Source organism: Rattus norvegicus, chromosome 1 (genome assembly GCF_021556685.1).
Source record: "Rattus norvegicus strain SHRSP/BbbUtx chromosome 1, alternate assembly SHRSP_T2T, whole genome shotgun sequence".
Classification (NCBI taxonomy): domain Eukaryota; kingdom Metazoa; phylum Chordata; class Mammalia; order Rodentia; family Muridae; genus Rattus; species Rattus norvegicus.
In genome coordinates, this window is record NC_141534.1 from 217,084,371 (window position 1) to 217,104,299 (window position 19,929).

At 44.9% G+C, this 19,929-nt stretch overlaps 1 protein-coding gene and 1 long non-coding RNA gene across 4 annotated transcripts in view; one reads left to right on the forward strand and one right to left on the reverse strand.

The window, feature by feature from the left end:
- The window catches only part of LOC120099981 (uncharacterized), a 22,073-nt gene extending 2,167 nt beyond the window's left edge, over positions 1–19,906 (forward strand). Inside the window, exons 2-3 of one of the 3 annotated variants that reach the window (XR_015652859.1) lie at positions 8,681–8,905; positions 14,484–15,063. This is a non-coding gene — a long non-coding RNA (uncharacterized LOC120099981). Of the gene's footprint in view, positions 1–8,680; positions 8,906–10,930; positions 12,520–14,483; positions 15,064–19,670 lie in introns of those variants that run through there. The other 2 variants (XR_015652860.1, XR_015652861.1) reach the window with 2 other exon arrangements.
- On the reverse strand, positions 772–19,786 carry Stip1 (stress-induced phosphoprotein 1). The gene is made up of 14 exons (NM_138911.4): positions 19,713–19,786; positions 15,240–15,449; positions 14,194–14,335; positions 13,898–14,039; positions 12,142–12,310; positions 8,091–8,217; positions 7,892–7,994; positions 7,656–7,776; positions 5,584–5,680; positions 4,701–4,825; positions 2,378–2,414; positions 2,133–2,236; positions 1,764–1,936; positions 772–1,241 (listed from the first exon to the last, which is right to left on the reverse strand). Exons 1-14 carry the CDS (start codon positions 19,719–19,721, stop codon positions 1,169–1,171), a joined length of 1,632 nt encoding a protein of 543 aa, NP_620266.1. The 5' UTR covers positions 19,722–19,786; the 3' UTR covers positions 772–1,168.
- Positions 19,907–19,929: the final 23 nt, after the last annotated feature.

The window sequence follows — 19,929 nt, forward strand, 5'->3', positions numbered from 1 at the left end:
CTTGACAGGACCAAGGGCTTCTCCCATTGGTGCCCAATGAGCCTATCTTCTGCTACATATGGCTTTTTCCTCTTTGAGACAGGGATTCTGTATAGCCAGGGCTGTCCTAGAACGTATTCTACAGATCACAATGGTCTTGAACTCAGAGATCTGCCTGCTGTGCCTGAGTGCTGGGATTAAGGGTGTGTGCCATCCTCTACCCGCAAGGCAAAGCTTTCTAAGTGTGAGTAAAGGAGGCTGCTTTGAGGAGTCCTGGAGGGTGAGGTAGGGGGTGGGGCAGGAAGTCAGTTTCAGCAAATGCAGGACATAGTACAGCCTGATGCTGGCCTCAGCATCTAGCTAGCCCAGGAAGCAGTCTTTTGGGAGCAAATGAGGAACTTCAGTGCTGGTCAGTGTGGGAGGAAGAAAGTGGTGTGGAGCTTAGGATTAGAGCAACAAGAGCTGTTGTCAATACTACTCTCTCAGGAGGCCTGCTTTCTGATCCACTTTAGGTCTAGGTTAGGTTTAGTGTTCGCTGCACCTAGCAGGTTTACTCTATGACTGTGCTGCACAGTACAGCACCAACAACACCCAAAGCTGATGAGCCTGCAGCTAGGTCATCAGTTGTTGAGCAACACTCCCACCTAGTGGCCACCCTGACAGAGCAAACAGCTCATTCTTCAGCCACCTTTCTTCCAGGACCATCATGAAAAGGCAGGCCATGCTCATCAGTGTTAGCTTCCAATTCAGCACTACTGTGTCTTAGGAGAAGAACGTCACTGGAGACCAAAACAACATATAACCACGCCTGACTGGCTTGTTTTATTGAGGGGGGACATGGGTAAGAACAAGTAAGACAGTTGGGACCTTAGGTTGGGAAGAATACCCTCCCCTCCCCGTATGCACCCACTGCCCCAAATAAAAAATAACCAACTATAGGGAAGCAGCTGAGACAGTGACGGGGAGGCTGGGAATGGGCAGGGAAGGATATTCGGAATTGGGGGCAGCAGTGAAAAGACCATGCGTGTGCTGGGAGGGCCCGAGGTGGCACTGGATGAGTCTGTCTTCCTTGTAGGCATGTATAAATATAAAGATAAGCCTTTCTTCTCCCCCCTCTGCCCAGTACTGCTTGCCACCGTCCCAGCTCGCCTTTCCTCATCGGCGAAGGGGAGAGGGGAAAAGCAAGTTATCACCGAATTGCGATCAGACCCACATCCATCAGCTTCTGGATCTTCTGTGCTATTACAGGATTCTTTAAGTGTCTAGGAGAAAAGATGTAGTTAACTGAAACTTGTTCTTAGAGAGCAGCTATCTCCATCCACCCAAGTTCCTTGGCTTGCAGAGCATTCTCAAAAGACCCTGTGCAGGCAAAGTCCTTTCACCAGGCAGGTCAGGGAGAACCTGCCTATCCTACTGTATGTCTGCATAGCTGAAAGCCTAGCAACAGAAGCTTAGGCTATCAGACTAACAGGAAAAGAAAGTCCATAGGCTCTCTGTACCACCAGTGCTTTCTGTTAAGACTGATACAATTTAGGGCTAAAGAAATGGCCCACTGGTTATTGATGGAGAGATGACTCAGAACACTTACTGCACTCACAGAGTGACTCTCAACCCTCTGTATATCTAGTTCTAGGGGGGTCTGACACCTTCTTCTGTCCTATTCAAGCACCAGGCACACATACATATACGTAGGCAAAATGCTCATGAATGTAACCTAAATCATACATTAAAAGAAAGACTGACAAAATTCCCTCTAACTTCCCCAGCATCCCCACTCAACTTACTCGCTCAGAGCTTGGGGGTCCTTTTGCATCTGCTCCAGGATGAGCCTCATGGCTGGGTCACTCATTATCTGCTGTACCTCAGGGTCAGCCATGGCCCGCCGTTTCACATCCTCAGGGCTATCATGTCTGTTGTACTGTGCCATCATACAGCGTTGGTAACCATCTGCTGCTTCCTACATTCCAGAAAAGACCAAGGGAGGTGGGAGTCAACACTGTTTGGCTCACTGAGTAACAGGCCCAAGACAAGAGATCATTGACAAAGGGAAAAAAAAGAGACAAGAAAAACTGAAACATTTGGGAAGAACATGAATGACCACAGGAAACACCCAAAGGAAAAACCAATGGCCTTGCGGGCCAATAGCAGCCCACCTTACAGCTGGAGTCCAGGTCTAATGCCTTCTGGTACACATCCATGGCTTTTGTATAGTCCTTCATGGCTTCCAGGGCAGCTGCTTTCCGTGTATAACCCTTGACTACAAACAGGATAGGTAAGGCACCAACTCAGTAGCTTCTGACTGAGACCCTCCCTTTCTGCCTACATGCTTTAAAGCCTTTAACCTTAATAATTTCTGGGGGCAAAATCAGGGCACAGGAGAAAAACAAAAATCACTTACTGAAGGTTGGCTCTAGCTGGATGCACTCTTCACAGTCCTAGAAAGGAAAAAAGTAATCAGGTTCTTTTCTCTCCAAGGTGCACAGCAGCCAGCTACTATGCCTTGACTCTGCTGTTCCTGTCAAATCCAGGCCCCTGGGTTCCTGGAGAGCAACTTAAAAGGAGAAAGATGGGCAAGAACAGCAGAAAGGATAGCTCCAGATAGATAACCAGCTCCTCGAAGCTGGTGCTATGGTCAACATGAATAGGTAGGACACTTCTACCTGAAAGCAAGCTACACTCACTGCCTTAAGAATTATGTTCCAAAGCCTTACACACTTTGGACAAGCAGAAAAATTGAAACAAACCATCTCTGAGTTCCAGATCAGCTAGGATTCCATTAGACTCTTAACTCGAAAAAGAAGACAGACAGCAAAGAACTGCTATATTCACAAATTGGTGCCTAGTCCAATTGTTAGCAGAGAGGCTGCCTCTGGCCCAGATGGGAGTGAATGCAGAAACTTGCATCCCAACCTGGGAGAGCTCAGGTTGGAAGACTCTATTGTCTTCCCTCTTGGAGCTTGAGGAAGCCCATGCAAGAGGGGAGGAATTGTAGAAGCCACAGGGGCTGAAGATACCAGGAGATGCCAGAGGAATTAGCTAAGCACAGCTCATGAGGGCTCAAATTAACTGAAGTGGTAATCACAGAGCCTGCATGGGTCACATTAGGTCCTCTGCATATGTGATGGTTGGTGGTTTGGTGTTTTGGGAGTCTGCTTCTCTTGCCTGCTCCTGGGACCCTTTTTCTCCTATTGGGTTGCCTTGCCCAGCCTTGATGTAAGGGTCTGTGCCCGGCTCTTATTCTCTTGTTGTGCCATGTTTGGTGGATATCCTTGGGAAACTTATTCTTTTCTGTGGGGAGTTAATGGGGATGGGGGGACGAGACTGGGAGAAGAGGGAAGAGAAACTACTGTTGAGATATATTATATGAGAGAATAATAAATTAAAAACTAAAGAAAAAGCTTGGTGGTGATAATGCATGCCTTTAGTCCCAGAACTTGAGAGACAGTACTATGCAGAGAAACCCCATTTCAGAAAAAAAACAAAACATAACAAAGAAACAACAACAGATATTGTAAGAATGTGCTTTTGTTTTAATCCCAGGTATGGGATGTGGGGCTGCTTCGGAACCATCCTCAGCAGCTGACTATGATTTGCCTCACGTTCTAACAAAGGTGTGGTTGGTTTTTTTTTTTTTTCCTATTCTCTCTTTCGGAGCTGGGGACCGAACCCAGAGCCTTGCGCTTGCTAGGCAAGCGCTCTACCACTGAGCCAAATCCCCAACCCCCAAAGGTGTGGTTTTATCAGCGCAGATGGTTTCTACGATTGTGTGATGTTTGGAATTCTGGGAACTTTTCAGAGAGTATAGGTAATATAAACGCTGGGGTCCCCAATAGCTGGGGGGTGGGGGGTGGTAGTTGTTCAGGGTGGTTGGATAGGGTTTGTTAGCAGTCATGCTAAAGAAACAGAAGGAAAGAAATTAGATTCAGGAATCTCTCTTTTCTCCTCTCTGTCCTTTCTACCCTATCTGGTGATGGGGGTGAAATGGTGGGGATGATGATAAAGGGTGGGAAAACGAATCCATAAAGTAGCAAAGACCAGCTACAATGTTACTTTCAGGCTACACCCCAAAGACTATGGTAGCAAAAGTAAAACTTGAAGCCAAGCAGGATGCCACATTTCTAATTTCAGTAGAGAGGCAAGGTGAGAGTTCAAATCTGAAGCTAGCCTGGGCTTATACTAGTGAGACCTTGCAAAAAAAAAAAAGGGGGACTAGACATGGCTTAGCAGTTAAGAATATCTATTGCTCTTACAAGGACCTGAGTTTAATTCCCAGCAACCAGTTGTTAACTTGCAGCCACCCATAACTTATTTTAGGGGAGCCAATTCCCTCTTCTGACCTCTGAGGACAGGAAGTTACATATCTGGCACAAATATATACAGTGCAGGCAAAATACATTAAAAAAGTAAATAAATAAAGGAAGAAAAACACTAAAAACAGGAAGGAAAAAGTCCCAGGAGATTTATAGACCGCACAGGAGCCATATAGGTTTATATAAATTCAACCACTGACTTTTAAGGACTGGGGGGTGGGGGTAGGGGGTAGTCAGGCAGACACAGGCCTCTAACTTCTCACAAACACTACTACTGTCAACTTAGAATCTTAGTAAGAACATCAACCTGCTGAGAAAAGGAAAAGAAAAAGAGGTTTGGCTCCCTGCAAAAGGCTTATAGTAACTCCAGATCTCACCTCAAGTAACCCCAGCAGAACTCCCAGGCCTCACCTTGAGTGCCAGCTGAAACTCCAGGAGCTTGGTGTAGCAGGCGGCTCGGTTGCTGTATAGTTTGGCATCTCTTGGGTTCCTTTTAATGGCTTCTGTATAGTGCTTCATGGCCTGGGGGTAGTCCCCTAGATAGTTACATAAAAATGGCTTCCATTAGCTCAGCTGGCTTGGAACTGCAGCTGCTCAGGCTGCAGCCCTATCTCAGTCTCAAGAGCATTAAGACTGCCGCATGAACTACCCTGTCTAGCTAGCTAGGAAGGATTTGCTTCTTCTATTTTGTTTATTTGGCTTGAGACAGGTTTCTTCTGTGTAGATCAAGCTAGCCTCAAACTTGGTGTGGGCTACCACCACCCAGCTGTTTCTGTGTCTGTGCCTAGGGGTTCCGGAACCCCAGTGATCTGCCTTTCTTAGTCTCCCAATTGTTGGATTTACATACATGCACACCCCCCCCCCCACCAGGGGCTTATGTACAGCTTACCTAATATAGTTGATGTATTAAGATTCAACCCCAATTATCTCTCTCTCTCTCTCTCTCTCTCTCTCTCTCTCTCACACACACACACACACACACACACACACACACACAGGTTTTTTTGTCTCACAGTACCATCAACTGGCCTGAACTCTTTTTTTTTGTCGACAAGCCTGGAGAACTGCCTCTGGGGTTCCTGCTTCATCCAGAGTACTAGGATTAAAAATGCAAGCACCCCCTCCCAAAATTGGCAGAGTGGTAGTAGTAGTCCATGTCTTTAATCCCAACACTCAGGAGGCAGAGGCAGATGGATTTGAGTTCCAAGATAGTAAGGGCTACACAGAGAAACCCTGTCTTGAAAAATTCCCCATGAGCCACAATGCTCAGCAAAAAGAAAACTTGTGCTGGTACCTTTCTGGAAGCACTCATTGCCCTTATTCTTTTCCTCCAAAGCCAAATCAGGGTTGATATAAGCCAGTCGCTCTTGTTCCTTCAGAATTTTCTCTGCCTAAACAAACAAACAACAAAAATTATTATTAGCATAGTAATTTAAACATCTAAACACTGACTAGACTGAAAGGCCAAATTAGAATTAAAACCAAATTCTTTTTACATTTATTTGTGTGTGTATATACACTTATACACTCAGTGCCTCTGTGGAGATCAGAAACAACCTAAGTTGGTTCTCTTTAAGTTCCCTAGAACATGAGTTCTATGGATTGAACTCAGGTTGTCAGGCCTGGTGGCAAGCACACTAATCTGCTTTGCCCTTTGGGTGGCCCCTAATTATGACGGTGAGTTTCAGAGTTCTAGGGAAAGATTTTCATCTCATTCTTGGGCTGTTATCCAGTGGGGCACATAGGTACCATAAAAAGTATACTTTAAAAACATTTCTCCTTATCAAGGAACACTGTTAAAACAGAGTATTACTTGCATATATTTGATGCAAAGCCATGCCATACTTAGGTTGGATATGTAGCTTAGGGGGTAGAGTTGCCTTTTAACCAGTACTGTAAAACTCTGTTGTGGTAGCCTATACCTGTGATCTCAGCTGTCACAAGATAGAGAGATGTAGGCGAAGTATAAGGAGTTAAAGGTCATGGGAGGCCAACTTAGGCTTTGCAGCTTTGTCTACACTGTGGCATGTATCCAGTCCCAAACAAATAAGCATATAAAATGTAAAAACAAACAGAGCAACCCTATGACAGTAAACATAGCACAATATTTTTGGAGAGTTAGTGGGGGACTGGCTGGGATCCTTCACTATGCTACCCAGGCTGGTTCTGAACAATACTCCAGAGTCTTGTATTCCAGAGTAGCTCAAAATACAGTCATGTGCTGAGCCTGACAAACCATTTTGTGAAATTACCCTCTGTGGTGGCTTGAATAAGAACAGCCCCAACAAGTCTCATTTGAATGTTTAGTTGTAGGGTTGGGGGTGGGAGAATATATGAGCTATGGAACTGCTAATGAAGTGTGTAACTATGGGTGAACTTTGAGGTTTCAAAAGTCCATGCCAAGGGGCTAGGGATTTAGCTCAGTGGTAGAGCGCTTACCTAGGAAGCGCAAGGCCCTGGGTTCGGTCCACAGCTCTGAAAAAAAAGAACCACAAAAAAAAAAAACAAAAAAACAAAAAAACAAAACCACAAAAGTCCATGCCAAGACCGTTTGTCTATCTACAGATCTGGATGTAGCTCTCAGCTACTACTCCACTGCCTTTGTGCCTGCCACCATCTTCCACACAATGATAAGGAACTTAAACCTCTGAAACTGCTAGCAAGTCCCTCAGTTAAATGCTTTCGCTTTCGCTTGCTGGATATGCCTTTAATCCCAGTGCTTGGGAGGGAGAGACAGGCAGATCTCTGTGAATTAAGGCCAGCCTTAATTCTACAAATAGTCTACAGGATAGCCAGGTGGTTATACAAACAAATAGCAACCACCAACCAACTCCCCTTCCCCCCACCCCCCAAAAAAGAAAGAAAATTTCTCTTGCTTTGGTCAGCAAAGAAAGAAAGAAAAGAAAAAAGGAAAAAAAGAGAGAGAAAAGTTGCCTTGGTCATGTTGTCTCTTCATAGCAAGAGGAGTGAGCGCAAGATACTCCACTACATTATTTATTATAAATGGTACAACTCTGGCTACCAAAATAATGAGACTGGGCGTCATGGTTCAAGTCTATAATCCCAGCATTCAGATAGATGGATTATTCTGAGTTCCAGGCTACCCTGGTCTATACAGACTTTCAGGGAAGCCAGGGCTACATAACAGAGAGACCATGTAAACAATCCTTTTAAAAGCAGAAGAAGAAAAAATAGTTTAACAATATTAGAACCGTACTAATAGGCACAGAACATTTCCTACATGATATTACCAAGCAATAGGGCTAGAATCATTTAAATAGCATGCAAGCAAAAACACCAACACATTTTTAAAAAAAAAAAGGCACACAACAGACACAATAGCAGCTCTGTTCTTTTCAGACGCACCTGCTGGCACTTCTTGAGCACATCTGGGGTTCGGTGCTCTGCCAGAGACTTGTTGTAGAAATGGATAGCATCCTTGTACCTTTCTTCTTTGAAATAGGAATTGCCAATTCGAGCATAAGCTCTGAAGACAAGAAAGGGGAAAAGGAAGAGTCAGAAACAAGGTCAACGCTCAAAGAAAATACAAACTGATTATAAACAGGGTTTCAGGCCTCGACATGGTGGGTTCAGTGGCATACTTGGCGATCTGACGGTAGTCCTCTCGGTTCTCTCTGCCTACTTCAATGGCCTTCTCACAGAGCTCCCGGCATTTGTTGTAGTCGCCCTTCTCAAAGTGCACAGCTGTCATGAAGGGTGAGACAGTCAAGACAAGACAGTCCTTGTTTCTTCCCTCAAGAGTGCCTAACAGCCCTCTTGCTCCTGGTTTCTAAGCCTCACCTGCTTGATTAGTTATGTAAGTCATATTGGTAGGGTCCAGCTCCTTGGCCTTGTCATAATGCTTCAGGGCCTTGTCAAAATCTTTCTTCTTGTAGGCATCATTTCCCAGCTCCTTTTCTTTCAGAGCCTATGGGGTTGGAGAAGGTGAGTGTTTAACATCACTACCGAATGGCAGCCAACAGCAGCAAAAGCATGCTCTGTCACAGGTATCGATTAGCACATGCTACCAACATTACACCAGGAAGTAAGTTCTCCCTCAAAAAGGCCTTTGTCCACTAGGCAGAGTCAAATGAGTGTGGACTCAAGTGTACTTTATCTTCACTCCCAGACCCTGACTCCTTTTCCCATCTACTCTCTTGGATCTTTACCAGGCAGCAGAAGGCTTCTCTGAGAAGGAAATCCTCTCAACTCAAAGCAACTAAAGAAGATGGTATTAATTGGTGGCAGGTTTTTATGAGAGGCAGCCACAAGCTGGCTGTTGTGCCTATCTAGAGATCTTAGCTGTTAGGGAACAGCAGACACAGTAAGAGGATCAGAAAGGGCCAAAGGAACAGCAGGAATCTTCAGAATCACTCTCTCCTCCCACACAGAGGCCTTTTTCCAGCTGAGACACCCTGAGCAACAACACTCACCCATTTCAGAGTACTAAATTTGGGAACAATCTGCTGTTCCTGACTATGAGAGGGGAACACAACTCTTCAGGCACATGTCTCCTGCACTGGAAGAGCGTTACCAAGTGGACACCCACCTGAAACCACATCCCATCAGGAGGCTTGCCTTGGACTGATGCAGACACCATGTCCTGATCACAGCAGGTACTACTACCCCTCACAATTCTATCTGCTCTACTCTGTATCCATTTTCACTGCTGAAGCACTCTGATATTCCAGCATTACTAGGAAATGGCTTGTAAAGAGCATCATTCTCAAACACACACTTATAAACAAAACACAAGGTCTCCCTGTACAACAGACTTCTTCTACCTCACAATCCTCCTGTAGCCACAGGAATTCCTTCTGCTGTATCTTATATTTAAAAAAAAAAAAGTTTCTGGGGGCTGGAAAACTGGATCAGCAATTAAGAAAGCACTTTTACTCTTGCAGAGGACCCAAGTTCAGTTCTTAGCACCCAATTGTGGTTCACAACTGTTCATTGTTAACTCCAGTCCTAGAGGATCCGACACCTTCCTGTGACTTCTATGGGCACTGACATTCATGTGGGGCAGATATATATATGCAAAAAAAACACTCATACACTTAAAACTTTTTGGGAGGTGAGCGTGGGTGTGTATTCAAGACTGGGTTTCTCGGGGTTGGGGATTTAGCTCAGCGGTAGAGCGCTTGCCTAGCGAGCGCAAGGCCCTGGGTTCGGTCCCCAGCTGGGGGGGGGGGGGGGGGGGGGGGGGAGACGACACACGGGACAGGACGGGACGGGACGGGACTGGGTTTCTCAGTGCAGTGTAGTCCAGGCTGGCCTCAACCTCAAGTGATCTACCTGTCTCTGGAATTAAAGGCATGCCCTACCACTGCCCCCCCCCCCCCAAAAAAAAAAAGTTGTTGCTACAAAAATTTTTTTTCTTTTTGGTTCTTTTTTTCGGAGCTGGGGACCGAACCCAGGGCCTTGCGCTTCCTAGGTAAGCGCTCTACCACTGAGCTAAATCCCCAGCCCCTCTTTTTTTTTTTTTTTTTGGTTCTTTTTTTTTCAGGAATTGGGGACCGAACCCAGGGCCTTGCGCTTCCTAGGCCAGAGCTCTAACCACTGAGCTAAATCCCCAACCCCAAAAATTTCTTTTTCTTTGTTGCTGTTTATTTTGGTTCTAGGAGACTCGGTTTCTCTAGCCCTGGTTGTCTTGGAACTCGCTCTGTAGAACAGAATAGCCTCAAATTCAGAGATCTGCCTGCCTCTGCCCCCCAAATGCTGGGAGTAAAGGTGTGCACCACTGCCTAGAGGAGTTTGAGGCCAGTATGATCTATAGAAAAGTTCTAGGACACCTAGGTCTATACAAAGAAACACTATCGAAAATCAAACAAACTTACTTTAACTTTTTATTTTTTTTAACTTTTAATTTTTTTATTTGTTAGGTGATTGAAAATCTTCCAGAGAACCAGGGTTCAATTTCCAGCTCACAGGTTTCTATACAAGACATACATGCAGGGGTTGGGGATTTAGCTCAGTGGTAGAGCGCTTGCCTAGGAAGCGCAAGGCCCTGGGTTCGGTCCCCAGCTCCGAAAAAAAAAAAAAGAACCAAAAAAAAAAAAAAAAAAGAATCTTTATACTTGTTTGGGCTGGAGAGATGGCTCAGCGGTTAAGAGCACTGACTGCTCTTCCAGAGGTCCTGAGTTCAAATCCCAGCAACCACATGGTGGCTCACAACCATCTGTAATGAGATCTGATGCCCTCTTCTGGTGTGTCTGAACAGCTACAGTGTGCTCATATATAATAAATAAATAAATCTTTAAAAAAAAAAAAAAAAAAAAAAAGACATACATGCAAGCAAAACACCAATGCAGATATTTAAAAAAAAAAATCTTTTTATGTGTCTGAGTGTTTTACATGCACATGTCTGATGCCCATATAGGACAGAACAGGGTGTGTCATTCCCTGTATCTGGAGTTAACAATACATCACCAAATGGGTGCTGGGAATCAGAACTAGGTACTCTGGAAGAACCGTTGGTATTCTTCTAATCTCCACCTAACAGTTGTGAAATATCCAGGTCTCTCCTAGGGCGCAGATCTCAATGATAGAAATCAGGATGTTAAGCTTGGCAGCAAATGCCTTTTCCTACTGAGCCATCTCACCGACCCTCTGATGTATTTTAACCATTTTTTTTCTTTCAGGCACAATTTCACTATTGTCCAAGCAGGTCTCAAAACACCTGTGGCTCAGGTGACCTCTGTTCTCAGTCCCTCAACAGTAGCAAGCTCAGCACATACCGAGTGCTCAAAATGGACTAGAGAGTCGGTCGGTCATTGGCAAAGTGCTCACCTAGCAGGCGCAGGGATCAGAATTCATTCCTCAGAATTCATGTAAATAAAGAATTAAACCATAGATAGCAGCCCTGGAGAGCTGGCTCAGCAGTTAAACACTAATAGCTGACCCACAATGATGTCTTAAAACCACCTATAACCCCAGATCCAAAGATCTGACACCCTCTTTTAGCCTCCATGGGCACTAGGCATGAATATGGTAGTTTGAAAAGGTATGACCCCATGGATTCCTGTGCTTAAATGCCTGGCATAGGGATTGGCACTATTAAGAGGTGTGGCCTTGTTAGAAGTGTGTCACTGCGGTGGTGGGGCTTTGAGGTCTTAAATGCCCAAGCTCTGCCCAGTGTGAGACACCCTGTCTCCTCCTGGCTGCCTTCAGATCAAGATATCGAACTGTTGGCTCTTCCTGCACCATGTCTGCCTGAATGATGTCATGCCTCCTGCTCTCATAATGGACTAAACCTCTGAAACTGTAGGCGAGCCCCAATTAAATGCTTGACTTTTATAAGACCTGCCTAGGTCATGATGTCTCTTCACAGCAATGGAAACACAAACTAAGATAAATGTGGTACATAGACATACATGGGGACAAAACACTCATTAAGTAAAAATAAAGCTCAGTATCTGGGAGGCAGAAACAGATCTCTGAGTTTAAGGCCACCCTGTTCTATAGTAAGACCCTATCTCAACACTAACAACCAACCAAACAAAACACAAAAACTTACTACAGCAGTTGAGAGGAGAATCATCCTAAGTTTAAAGCCAGCCTGAGATGCAGAATAAAACGGTTTCTTCAAGTGTCAAACCCAGAGCTCCAAGCATTCCAGGCAGACATTCCAAAAATTGAGTTATACCCCTAGATTAAAACCATTTCTCGGGGCTGGGGATTTAGCTCAGTGGTAGAGTGCTTACCTAGGAAGCGCAAGGTTCGGTCCCCAGCTCCGAAAAAAAAAAAAAAAACCATTTCTCAGCTACAGTCTGCAGACATACCCATTTAACATTTATTTCTAATAGGTTTGGCAGTAGGTAAATGTGTGATAATTTAGGAGAAAAAACAAGACCTGTTTCTTATTCTCTGGAAGATCTTCTTCCATTGGTTCTGGCTTGGCCTCCTTTTTAGGAGGGGGTGGAGGTGGGGGTGTTGCTGCCTCTTCCTCTTCATCCATACTGCCCAGATCAACTCCAAGGAGGACACTGAGAGTAGTCATGACCCGGGGATCTTGGAGTTTCCTAGATTGATCAAAAGAAAGGGCTCTACAGTTAAGAAGGCATGCTGTTCTTTTCAGAGACTCAAGTTCTGATCCTAACACTCATGCTTGGCAACTCCCAACCTCCTGAAACTCTAGCTCAAGGAGATCCAACAACTCTGGTCTCCTTAGGCACCCAAACTCACATGCACATTCCCACATAGACAAGCACATATAACTTAAAAACAAAAATTTCAAGCTAGGAATGTTAGCAAGTATCTTTACTACTAGCACTTCAGTGGCAGGCAGATCCCTGAGTTCATGGATGGCCAGGGCCGACTACACAGAGAAACCATCTCAGAACAAATAAAAGTTAAAATAAGTAAGTAAATAAAGTATTTTCAGAGAGAAATGAAGGCTTGGAGAGATGCTTCAAAAAATTAAGGTGGGCTAAAGAGATGGCTCATGAGTTAAGAGCACTGATTGCTCTTCCAAAGGTCCTGAGTTCAATTCCCAGCAGCCACATGGCTCACAACCATCTGTAATGGGTTCTGATGCCCTCTTTTGTTGTGTCTGAAGACAGCTACAGGTACTCACATATATAAAATAAATCTTAAAAAACAAACAAACAAACAAACAAACAACCCAAAAACTCAGAACTCAGGAATTCCTGGGACTCTATCATAAAGGCCAGGGTTCAGATCCCAGCAACCATATCGGGTAGCTCACGAATGCTGTAACTCTTAAGATAGGGAAAACAAAACAAACAAAACCACACAAACAAAACAAATCAAAAAACAAGCATTTAAAAAAAAGCCAGCCAAGTCAGCTGTGATGGTGCATCCCTTCATTTTGGCACTTAAAAGAGGCAGAGGGGGTAGGGGATTTAGCTCAGTGGTAGAGCGCTTAGGCCCTGGGTTTGGTCCTCGCTCCGAGAAAAAAAAAAAAAAAAAAAAAGAGGCAGAGGCAGGTGGATCTTTGTTCTGAGTTTGAGGTTGGCCTGATGTAGTGAGTTCCAGAACAACCAGGGTAATAAAGGAAAACTCTCAAAAATCAACAAAAAGCAAGAAACTCATCCAAGTAGCTGGAATTTGAGATGTGTACTATACCAAGGCTGGCGTCTACAACTGCTCCTTACCTGTGCACTTATTAACAGATTTCTGTAAGTAGAAGATGATCCTTACCTACCAACAGGATTAAAGCTCGGAGAGAGAACATTTGCCCAGCATGGGCAAGGGCCAGGGTTTGATCCTCACAGTTACAAAAATAAGCAAAGCTAGAACTCCAGGAAAGGCAGAGTTAGAAGTAACATTTCTGAGTGTTTTGCTATTACAAGCTACCCAACATTTTTTAAAAAGATGTAATTATTTATTTTACGCATGAGTACACTGTTGCTGTCTTCAGACACACCAGAAGAGGACATCAGATTCCATTACAGATGGTTGTGAGCCATCATGTGGTTGCTGGGAATTGAACTCAGGACCTCTGGAAGAGTAGTCAGTGCTCTTAACCGCTGAGCCATCTCTCCAGTCCCTGACATTTTTTTTTAAATTAATACAAATTACAAAACCTGTCCTACTCAGTGTTCCATATCAGAGAGCTTCTGTTAGTTCCTGTTGCCTCTACTTACGTGCCCAGGTCTGAAGGCTTGTTCTGTAGTTGCTCTATGAGTTCCCTGTAGGTGGGGTCACTGAGCAGTGTCCTTGTCCTGGGATCATTCTCTAACTTCTGGTACAGATTAGGCAAGTTGAAAGGATTCATAAATTTCCTCTCTGTCCAAATGAAAGTACATTAGTATGAAATGTTAATTTCAGTCTCTACGATATCAAACATACCCCGCCTACCACCTATGTTCACTTTGGGGAGGACAGCATTGTTTTAAAAATTAATCCCATTACATAAAAGAAAATGCGAGTGAGTACCCACCTGCCAACCTGGCCTCCATGTTCTGCAAGCCTTCCTTAAGCTGTAGATTATTGGCTTCATGTTTTAAACCTTCTTCATAGGTTCGTTTGGCTTCTTCAAACCGGTTTAGGAACTCAAGGGCTGCTGCTTTTCTTGAATAACCCTGAACAGCCCCAAAATTATAGTAAATAGTGGTCATGCAGAAGTAAATTCAGATCAACTCAAAGAGTTTATTAGGGTTTTGTTTTTAATACATTTAATGCATAAGGGTGTTCTTTCTGCATGTGTATCTGTGCAACATGTATGCCTAGTGCCTACAAAGACCAGAAGACAGCACTGGGTTCCCTGAGACTGGAAGACAGTTGTCATCCACCACGTAGATGCTGAAAATTATGCCCAGGTCCTCTGGAAGAGCTACCAGTGACGTAAAAATGGAGTCATCTCACCAGCCCTTCCTTTTTTCCTAAGATTGGGTCTCATGTAGCTGTGGGTGGTCTCAAATTCCACCTGTCTCTACTTTCCAAATGTTGGGACTAAAGGCATATGCTACTCTGGTTGGCCCTCCTGCCATGTACTTTTTAGACCCAAATGATACTCACATGAAGGCCAACCAGCAAATAGGGAAAGGATACAACACCAACGCTGATACTAAAAGAATCCAGACAAGGGGTTGGGGATTTAGCTCAGTGGTAGAGCGCTTGCCTAGCAAGCGCAAGGCCCTGGGTTCGGTCCCCAGCTCCAAAAAAAGAAAGAAAGAAAAAAAAAAAAAAAAGAATCCAGACAAAGGTGCATAAATCTCCATGCAACCCATGGCTATAAGCTGTCAGCTTACTTAGCAATGTTTCATTTCTTATCTGTACAACTAATAAAACCTGTTTTATAATTGATAACAAACTTGGAGAATTAAGTGTTTCCTTCAAGGGGTACCTTCAGAGAGGGTGGACAGATAGGTCTTAAGGAGCAACCTAGAGCCAACTAGACAGGTCAGGAGGGCCTGCTAATTGGGAACGACAGACAAGAATCAAAGTTCTTAGGAAAACTGTACAGAGTGTAACTCTTCTACTTACCTTGCCCCAGTCAGGCTTCAGGTCAACAGTCTTGCAACCGTCCTCATACGCCTTCTGGTAGTCTCCTTTCTTGGCATAGGCTGCAGAGCGATTGCTATAGAGCACATGGTTCTGAGGATCTAGTTTAATTGCCTCAGAGTAGCACTGTAAGGCATCATCAATGTTCCCAGCACTCAGGGCCTTATTGCCCTTCTCCTTTAGCTCATTCACCTGAGGAGGGAAAAGTATACAGCCTCACTCTATAGAACTGAATTCTCCTCCCTAGGTGTAGATATTCTTATTCTTCGTAAGTATCAAGTTGGCCACTACTGATCAAAAAGAGAAAAATACGGGCTGGAGAGATGGCTCAGCGGTTAAGAGCACCCGACTGCTCTTCCAGAGGTCATGAGCTCAATTCCCAGCAACCACATGGTGGCTCACAACCATCTGTAAAGAGATCCGATTCTCTCTTCTGGTGTATCTGAAGACAGCTACAGTGTACTTATATATAATAAATGAATAAAAAAAAAAAAAAAAAAAGAGAAAAATACTATTCCATCCATGTTGTCCTATACCTCTGAAAACTAGCAGGGAAACAAAGCGGAGGCATCAAGACTTCTTTGTCCTCCACTGGCAGAGAATTCAGCCCCTCCAGTGCAAACTGGCTACTTTGAAAAGCAAATTCACTTGTCAAAGATCTGAATCATAGTAGCTGGAGATGGCTCAGTGGTTAAGATGACTGCTCTTCCAGGAGACCTGGGTTCAATTCCTAGCACCCACATAGCTGCTCATGCCTATCTGTAACTCCAATTTCAGGGCTTCTGATACCCTCATACAGATATACATGCATGCAGGCAAAAGACCAACGAACACAAAACTAAAAAACAAACAAATAAATAAAATCTGAGTGTAGGAAGAGCTGAGCATGCTCAGATACATGACTGAGCAGACACATGTGGCACACACACATACACACTCCCAGGACTTAGAAGGCTCAGGCTGAAGGAATCTGAGTTCTAGGCTATACAGAAACCACTCTCTCAAAAAAAACCTCAAGATGGGGCCTGATAAAACACCTAGGCCTGACAATCTAAGTTTAATACCTGGGGAGTAATGGATGAAAACAAACCAATCAATCCCACCAAGTTGTCCTCTAAAGGCCAGCCATATGTGCACATCTACATGCACACATCACGTATACACATGCTCTAGAAGCTTCAGAATAAGAGGATCCTGTTCCTCTATGTTCATTACAGCTCTACTGCTATTTCCCATTATTAGCAAGAGCTGAAAAGGACTTACTGTGCAACCTTTAAGGGTTGAGCTAGTCTCCGCCAAGTTCCTGCCATGTTTTACTATTACTCTATCAGGAAGAAGATGAAGACAAATATCATCCAATCCCAGTCTCTCCATTTCCAAGGAGCTTCATAAAGTGAATGAGACTTTGCTTAAGCAGAGTGCTGACTTTCCCCAAAGTCACCACAAAGCCACACCCCTAGCCTTTCCCTCCACTTAACCTGCGTTGGGACAGGGTCTCAGGTTAACTTCAAAGGCTAGCCTTGAACATGAGATCTTCCTGTTCTAGTTTCCCACTAGTTGAGATTAGAGGTCTAATGCTTTTCTCTTCATTATCTGTGTATGTGTGTATAAAGGGTTTTTCTTAGCCATGTTGACCTACAGAAGGTCAAGAACTTCACACTGCAAAGCAGTGGTAGCCTACGCCTTGGGAGGCAGAAGCAGGCAATCTCTGAGTTGCAGGCCAACCTGAGTTTCAGGATACCCAGGGCTACACAGAAATTTAAAAAAAAAATCTCAGAAAACAACAACAACAACAACAAAAAACTGCATATATAAGCTAGCTATGGGGAAAAAAAAAAAAAACAGCTTCACAGCACACCACCACTGACTTTCCAAGACAGGGTTTCTGTGTAGCCCTGGCTGTCCTCGTACTCAGGGATCTGCCAGCTTCCACTTCCGCCTCCCTCCCAAGTACTCAGATTAAAACTACCACAGGCTAGCAGCTCTCTTTTAAAGCCAAGCAAAGAGTAAACACTAGTGGAGTAGGATGTATACTTATGTCACTGGGATGTAACTCACTTGAAGCACCAGGCTGGATACCAGCACCAAGCACAGTGACATACACCTATTATTATTTCAGGACTTATAAAGTGGAAGCAGGAGAATAAGGAGGTCATCTCTTGGCTATATATATTAAATGTGAGGCCAGCAAGACCAAACCACTGAGTCAAACTGTACTGAAATTATTACAGCACCTATTATGAAACTATTATCTACTTATGATTGACAAGACTGACACAGAATTTTTCTTTCAGATGCTTTTAGAATCCCAAGGCACACCAATCAGAAATTTCCATTGGTCTGGGTTTGCTCTGTAACTCCAACACTTAGAAGCAGGGACCCTGTTCTCAGGGAAGGAGGATGACGGGCAAGAAGTAAAGGAAAGACATGAAACTGCCAAATGCCATTCCTTTACAGGAAGGCCAAGGGAGAAAAAGAGCACACAGTACACAAATAAAAACTCATCTGTGTTTGCAGTCAGGGTCTCTTTACTGATAGCTGATCTTGTAACTCCACTATGTAGACAAAGCTGTAGATCTGTTTGCCTCTGCTTTCCAAGTGTTGGTATTAAAGACCTGTGCTACCACACCGGGCATTAAAAATGTTTTGGGTTTTTGGTTTGGTTTTTTTTTTTTTTTTTTTTTTTTGGAGTTGGGGATCAAACCCAGGGCCTTAAGCGCTCTACCACTGAGCCAAATCCCCAACCCCTTGGTTTTTTTTTGAGACAGGGCCTCATACGAAACTCTGGCTGTCCGGTTACTTACTCAGAGATCAGTCTGCCTCTTCCTCAGGAGTGCTAAACTTCACTGCATGCACAACCATGCCTAGCAAAAATAAATCTTAAAAATGTAAACTAGGGGCTGGGGATTTAGCTCAGTGGTAGAGCACTTACCTAGGAAGCGCAAGGCCCTGGGTTCGGTCCCCAGCTCCGAAAAAAAGAACCAAAAAAAAAAAAAAAAAAAAAAATGTAAACTACAAGTCACTGTAGGAGTTACCTGAAAGAGTTCTTTCAATGTACAATTTTCAATATTCAAATTTATTTGTGTGTCAGCTAGTGCACAGGGCAGAAGTTGGAGTCAGGGTTTCTTCCTCTAATGCTCTCCACCTTACTGAGATAGGATCTCTCAAAGAACCTGGAGCTCACAGACTAAGATCCTCCAGTCTCCCCTCCTCCCTACGTTTTAGTGGGTACTAAGAATCTGAACTCAAGTCTTCATTCTTACACGTCCTTACCAACTGAACCATCTCTAAGCCCAACACTGAAATCTTATTTTGCAGTCCTGGGCTCAGCCATTCACTTACTTTACTATCTACATGAACACTTGTACAATGGCTGGCAGGATTTTTTTTTCCCCTGAGGAGGTTGGGGAGGATGGCTGTGGTAGACCATAGTTCTGAATTCTCCAGGCCCTGGGTTTGATCCCTAGCACCACACACTAAATAAATGAATGAATGATAAAGGAAAACAACTAACTCCTTTTTGTTTTAACAGAGCAAGGTGCTGCTTATTCCAAAAAGCGTTTCTCTTGTCTGTACTGCAGCCTACCTATCTCAGTTACAACTTAATTACTCCAAGGGTACAAAAAAGTTAATTAACCTCTCATTTAGTCTTACTAACAAGCAGAGAGGCCCCGTGGTCCCTCACAGTGGCTCTTCCAGAACAAAAGGTTTCACTTTATCCATCACAGTAAAAGTAGTAAGCTGTGCTCTTTTTTTCTGTGTTTGGCTGAATCACAACGGTTCAATGACAGCTTCCAAGGTAACAAAACCTCTCCAGGCCTCACAGATGCAGGCCACTGTGGCCTGAGCTAAGTCACCAAGGTAAGGACAGCAGGTTTGCCTCTGTGCCCCAGATGCTGAGCGGAAGAGGCAGGCAGGGACTTCTAGCTCCTCACTATCGGCTCCCAACTGTCTAAAATCACTAAATCCTGTGTTATTGGGAACGGAATTTCCAAGGGTCAGATCCTCAGTCACCCTACAGTCACCAAGAAAAAAGGGGGGAGGGGCGACATATGTATCTGGAGCCTCAGGGAGACTCGATGACACTATCCGCGCCCGCCTTCTGTGCACAGTCGCGCGGGCCCCTTTCCCGGGCGCAAAGAGATGCCGTGTACCCCGAAGGCTGCCGAGGTGATCGGTCACCGGATCCCTCCAAGTTTGCAGCGGCCGGCCGGGGCCTCCCCGCGCTGAGGCAGCCCCGCACCCAGAAGCCTCGGGGCCTGGCCGCGGCCAGGCCTGTTCCCGCTCCACTCGGCGGGTCGCGGGGGCGACTGGCGCTCGCCATTCTCCCTTCACACGCCTGACCGCGGCCCTCACGCCCGCGCCTCGGCCGCGTGGCCAGGCCCCCGACCACTTGCTTCTCCTCGCCAACAGGCCTGCGTTGCCCCGGAGCCCCGGCCGCCCCTCCCCCTTCACCTGCTCCATAGCCTGGCCCGGAACCCCGTTGAATCGAATTCGTCCGCTCCGCGTTCCCAACCGCACGCGCCGCCTTCTGGAACCTACTAGAAGCTGCCGGGACCCCCAGGTTACCGCCCCTTCCTCGCCTGCTCACTGGTTGAGCCGTCCAGGAGGCTCTGTGCGCCTCTACTATTGGATTAAAGTCCAGTCAATCATCATAACTTCTCTTTCATTG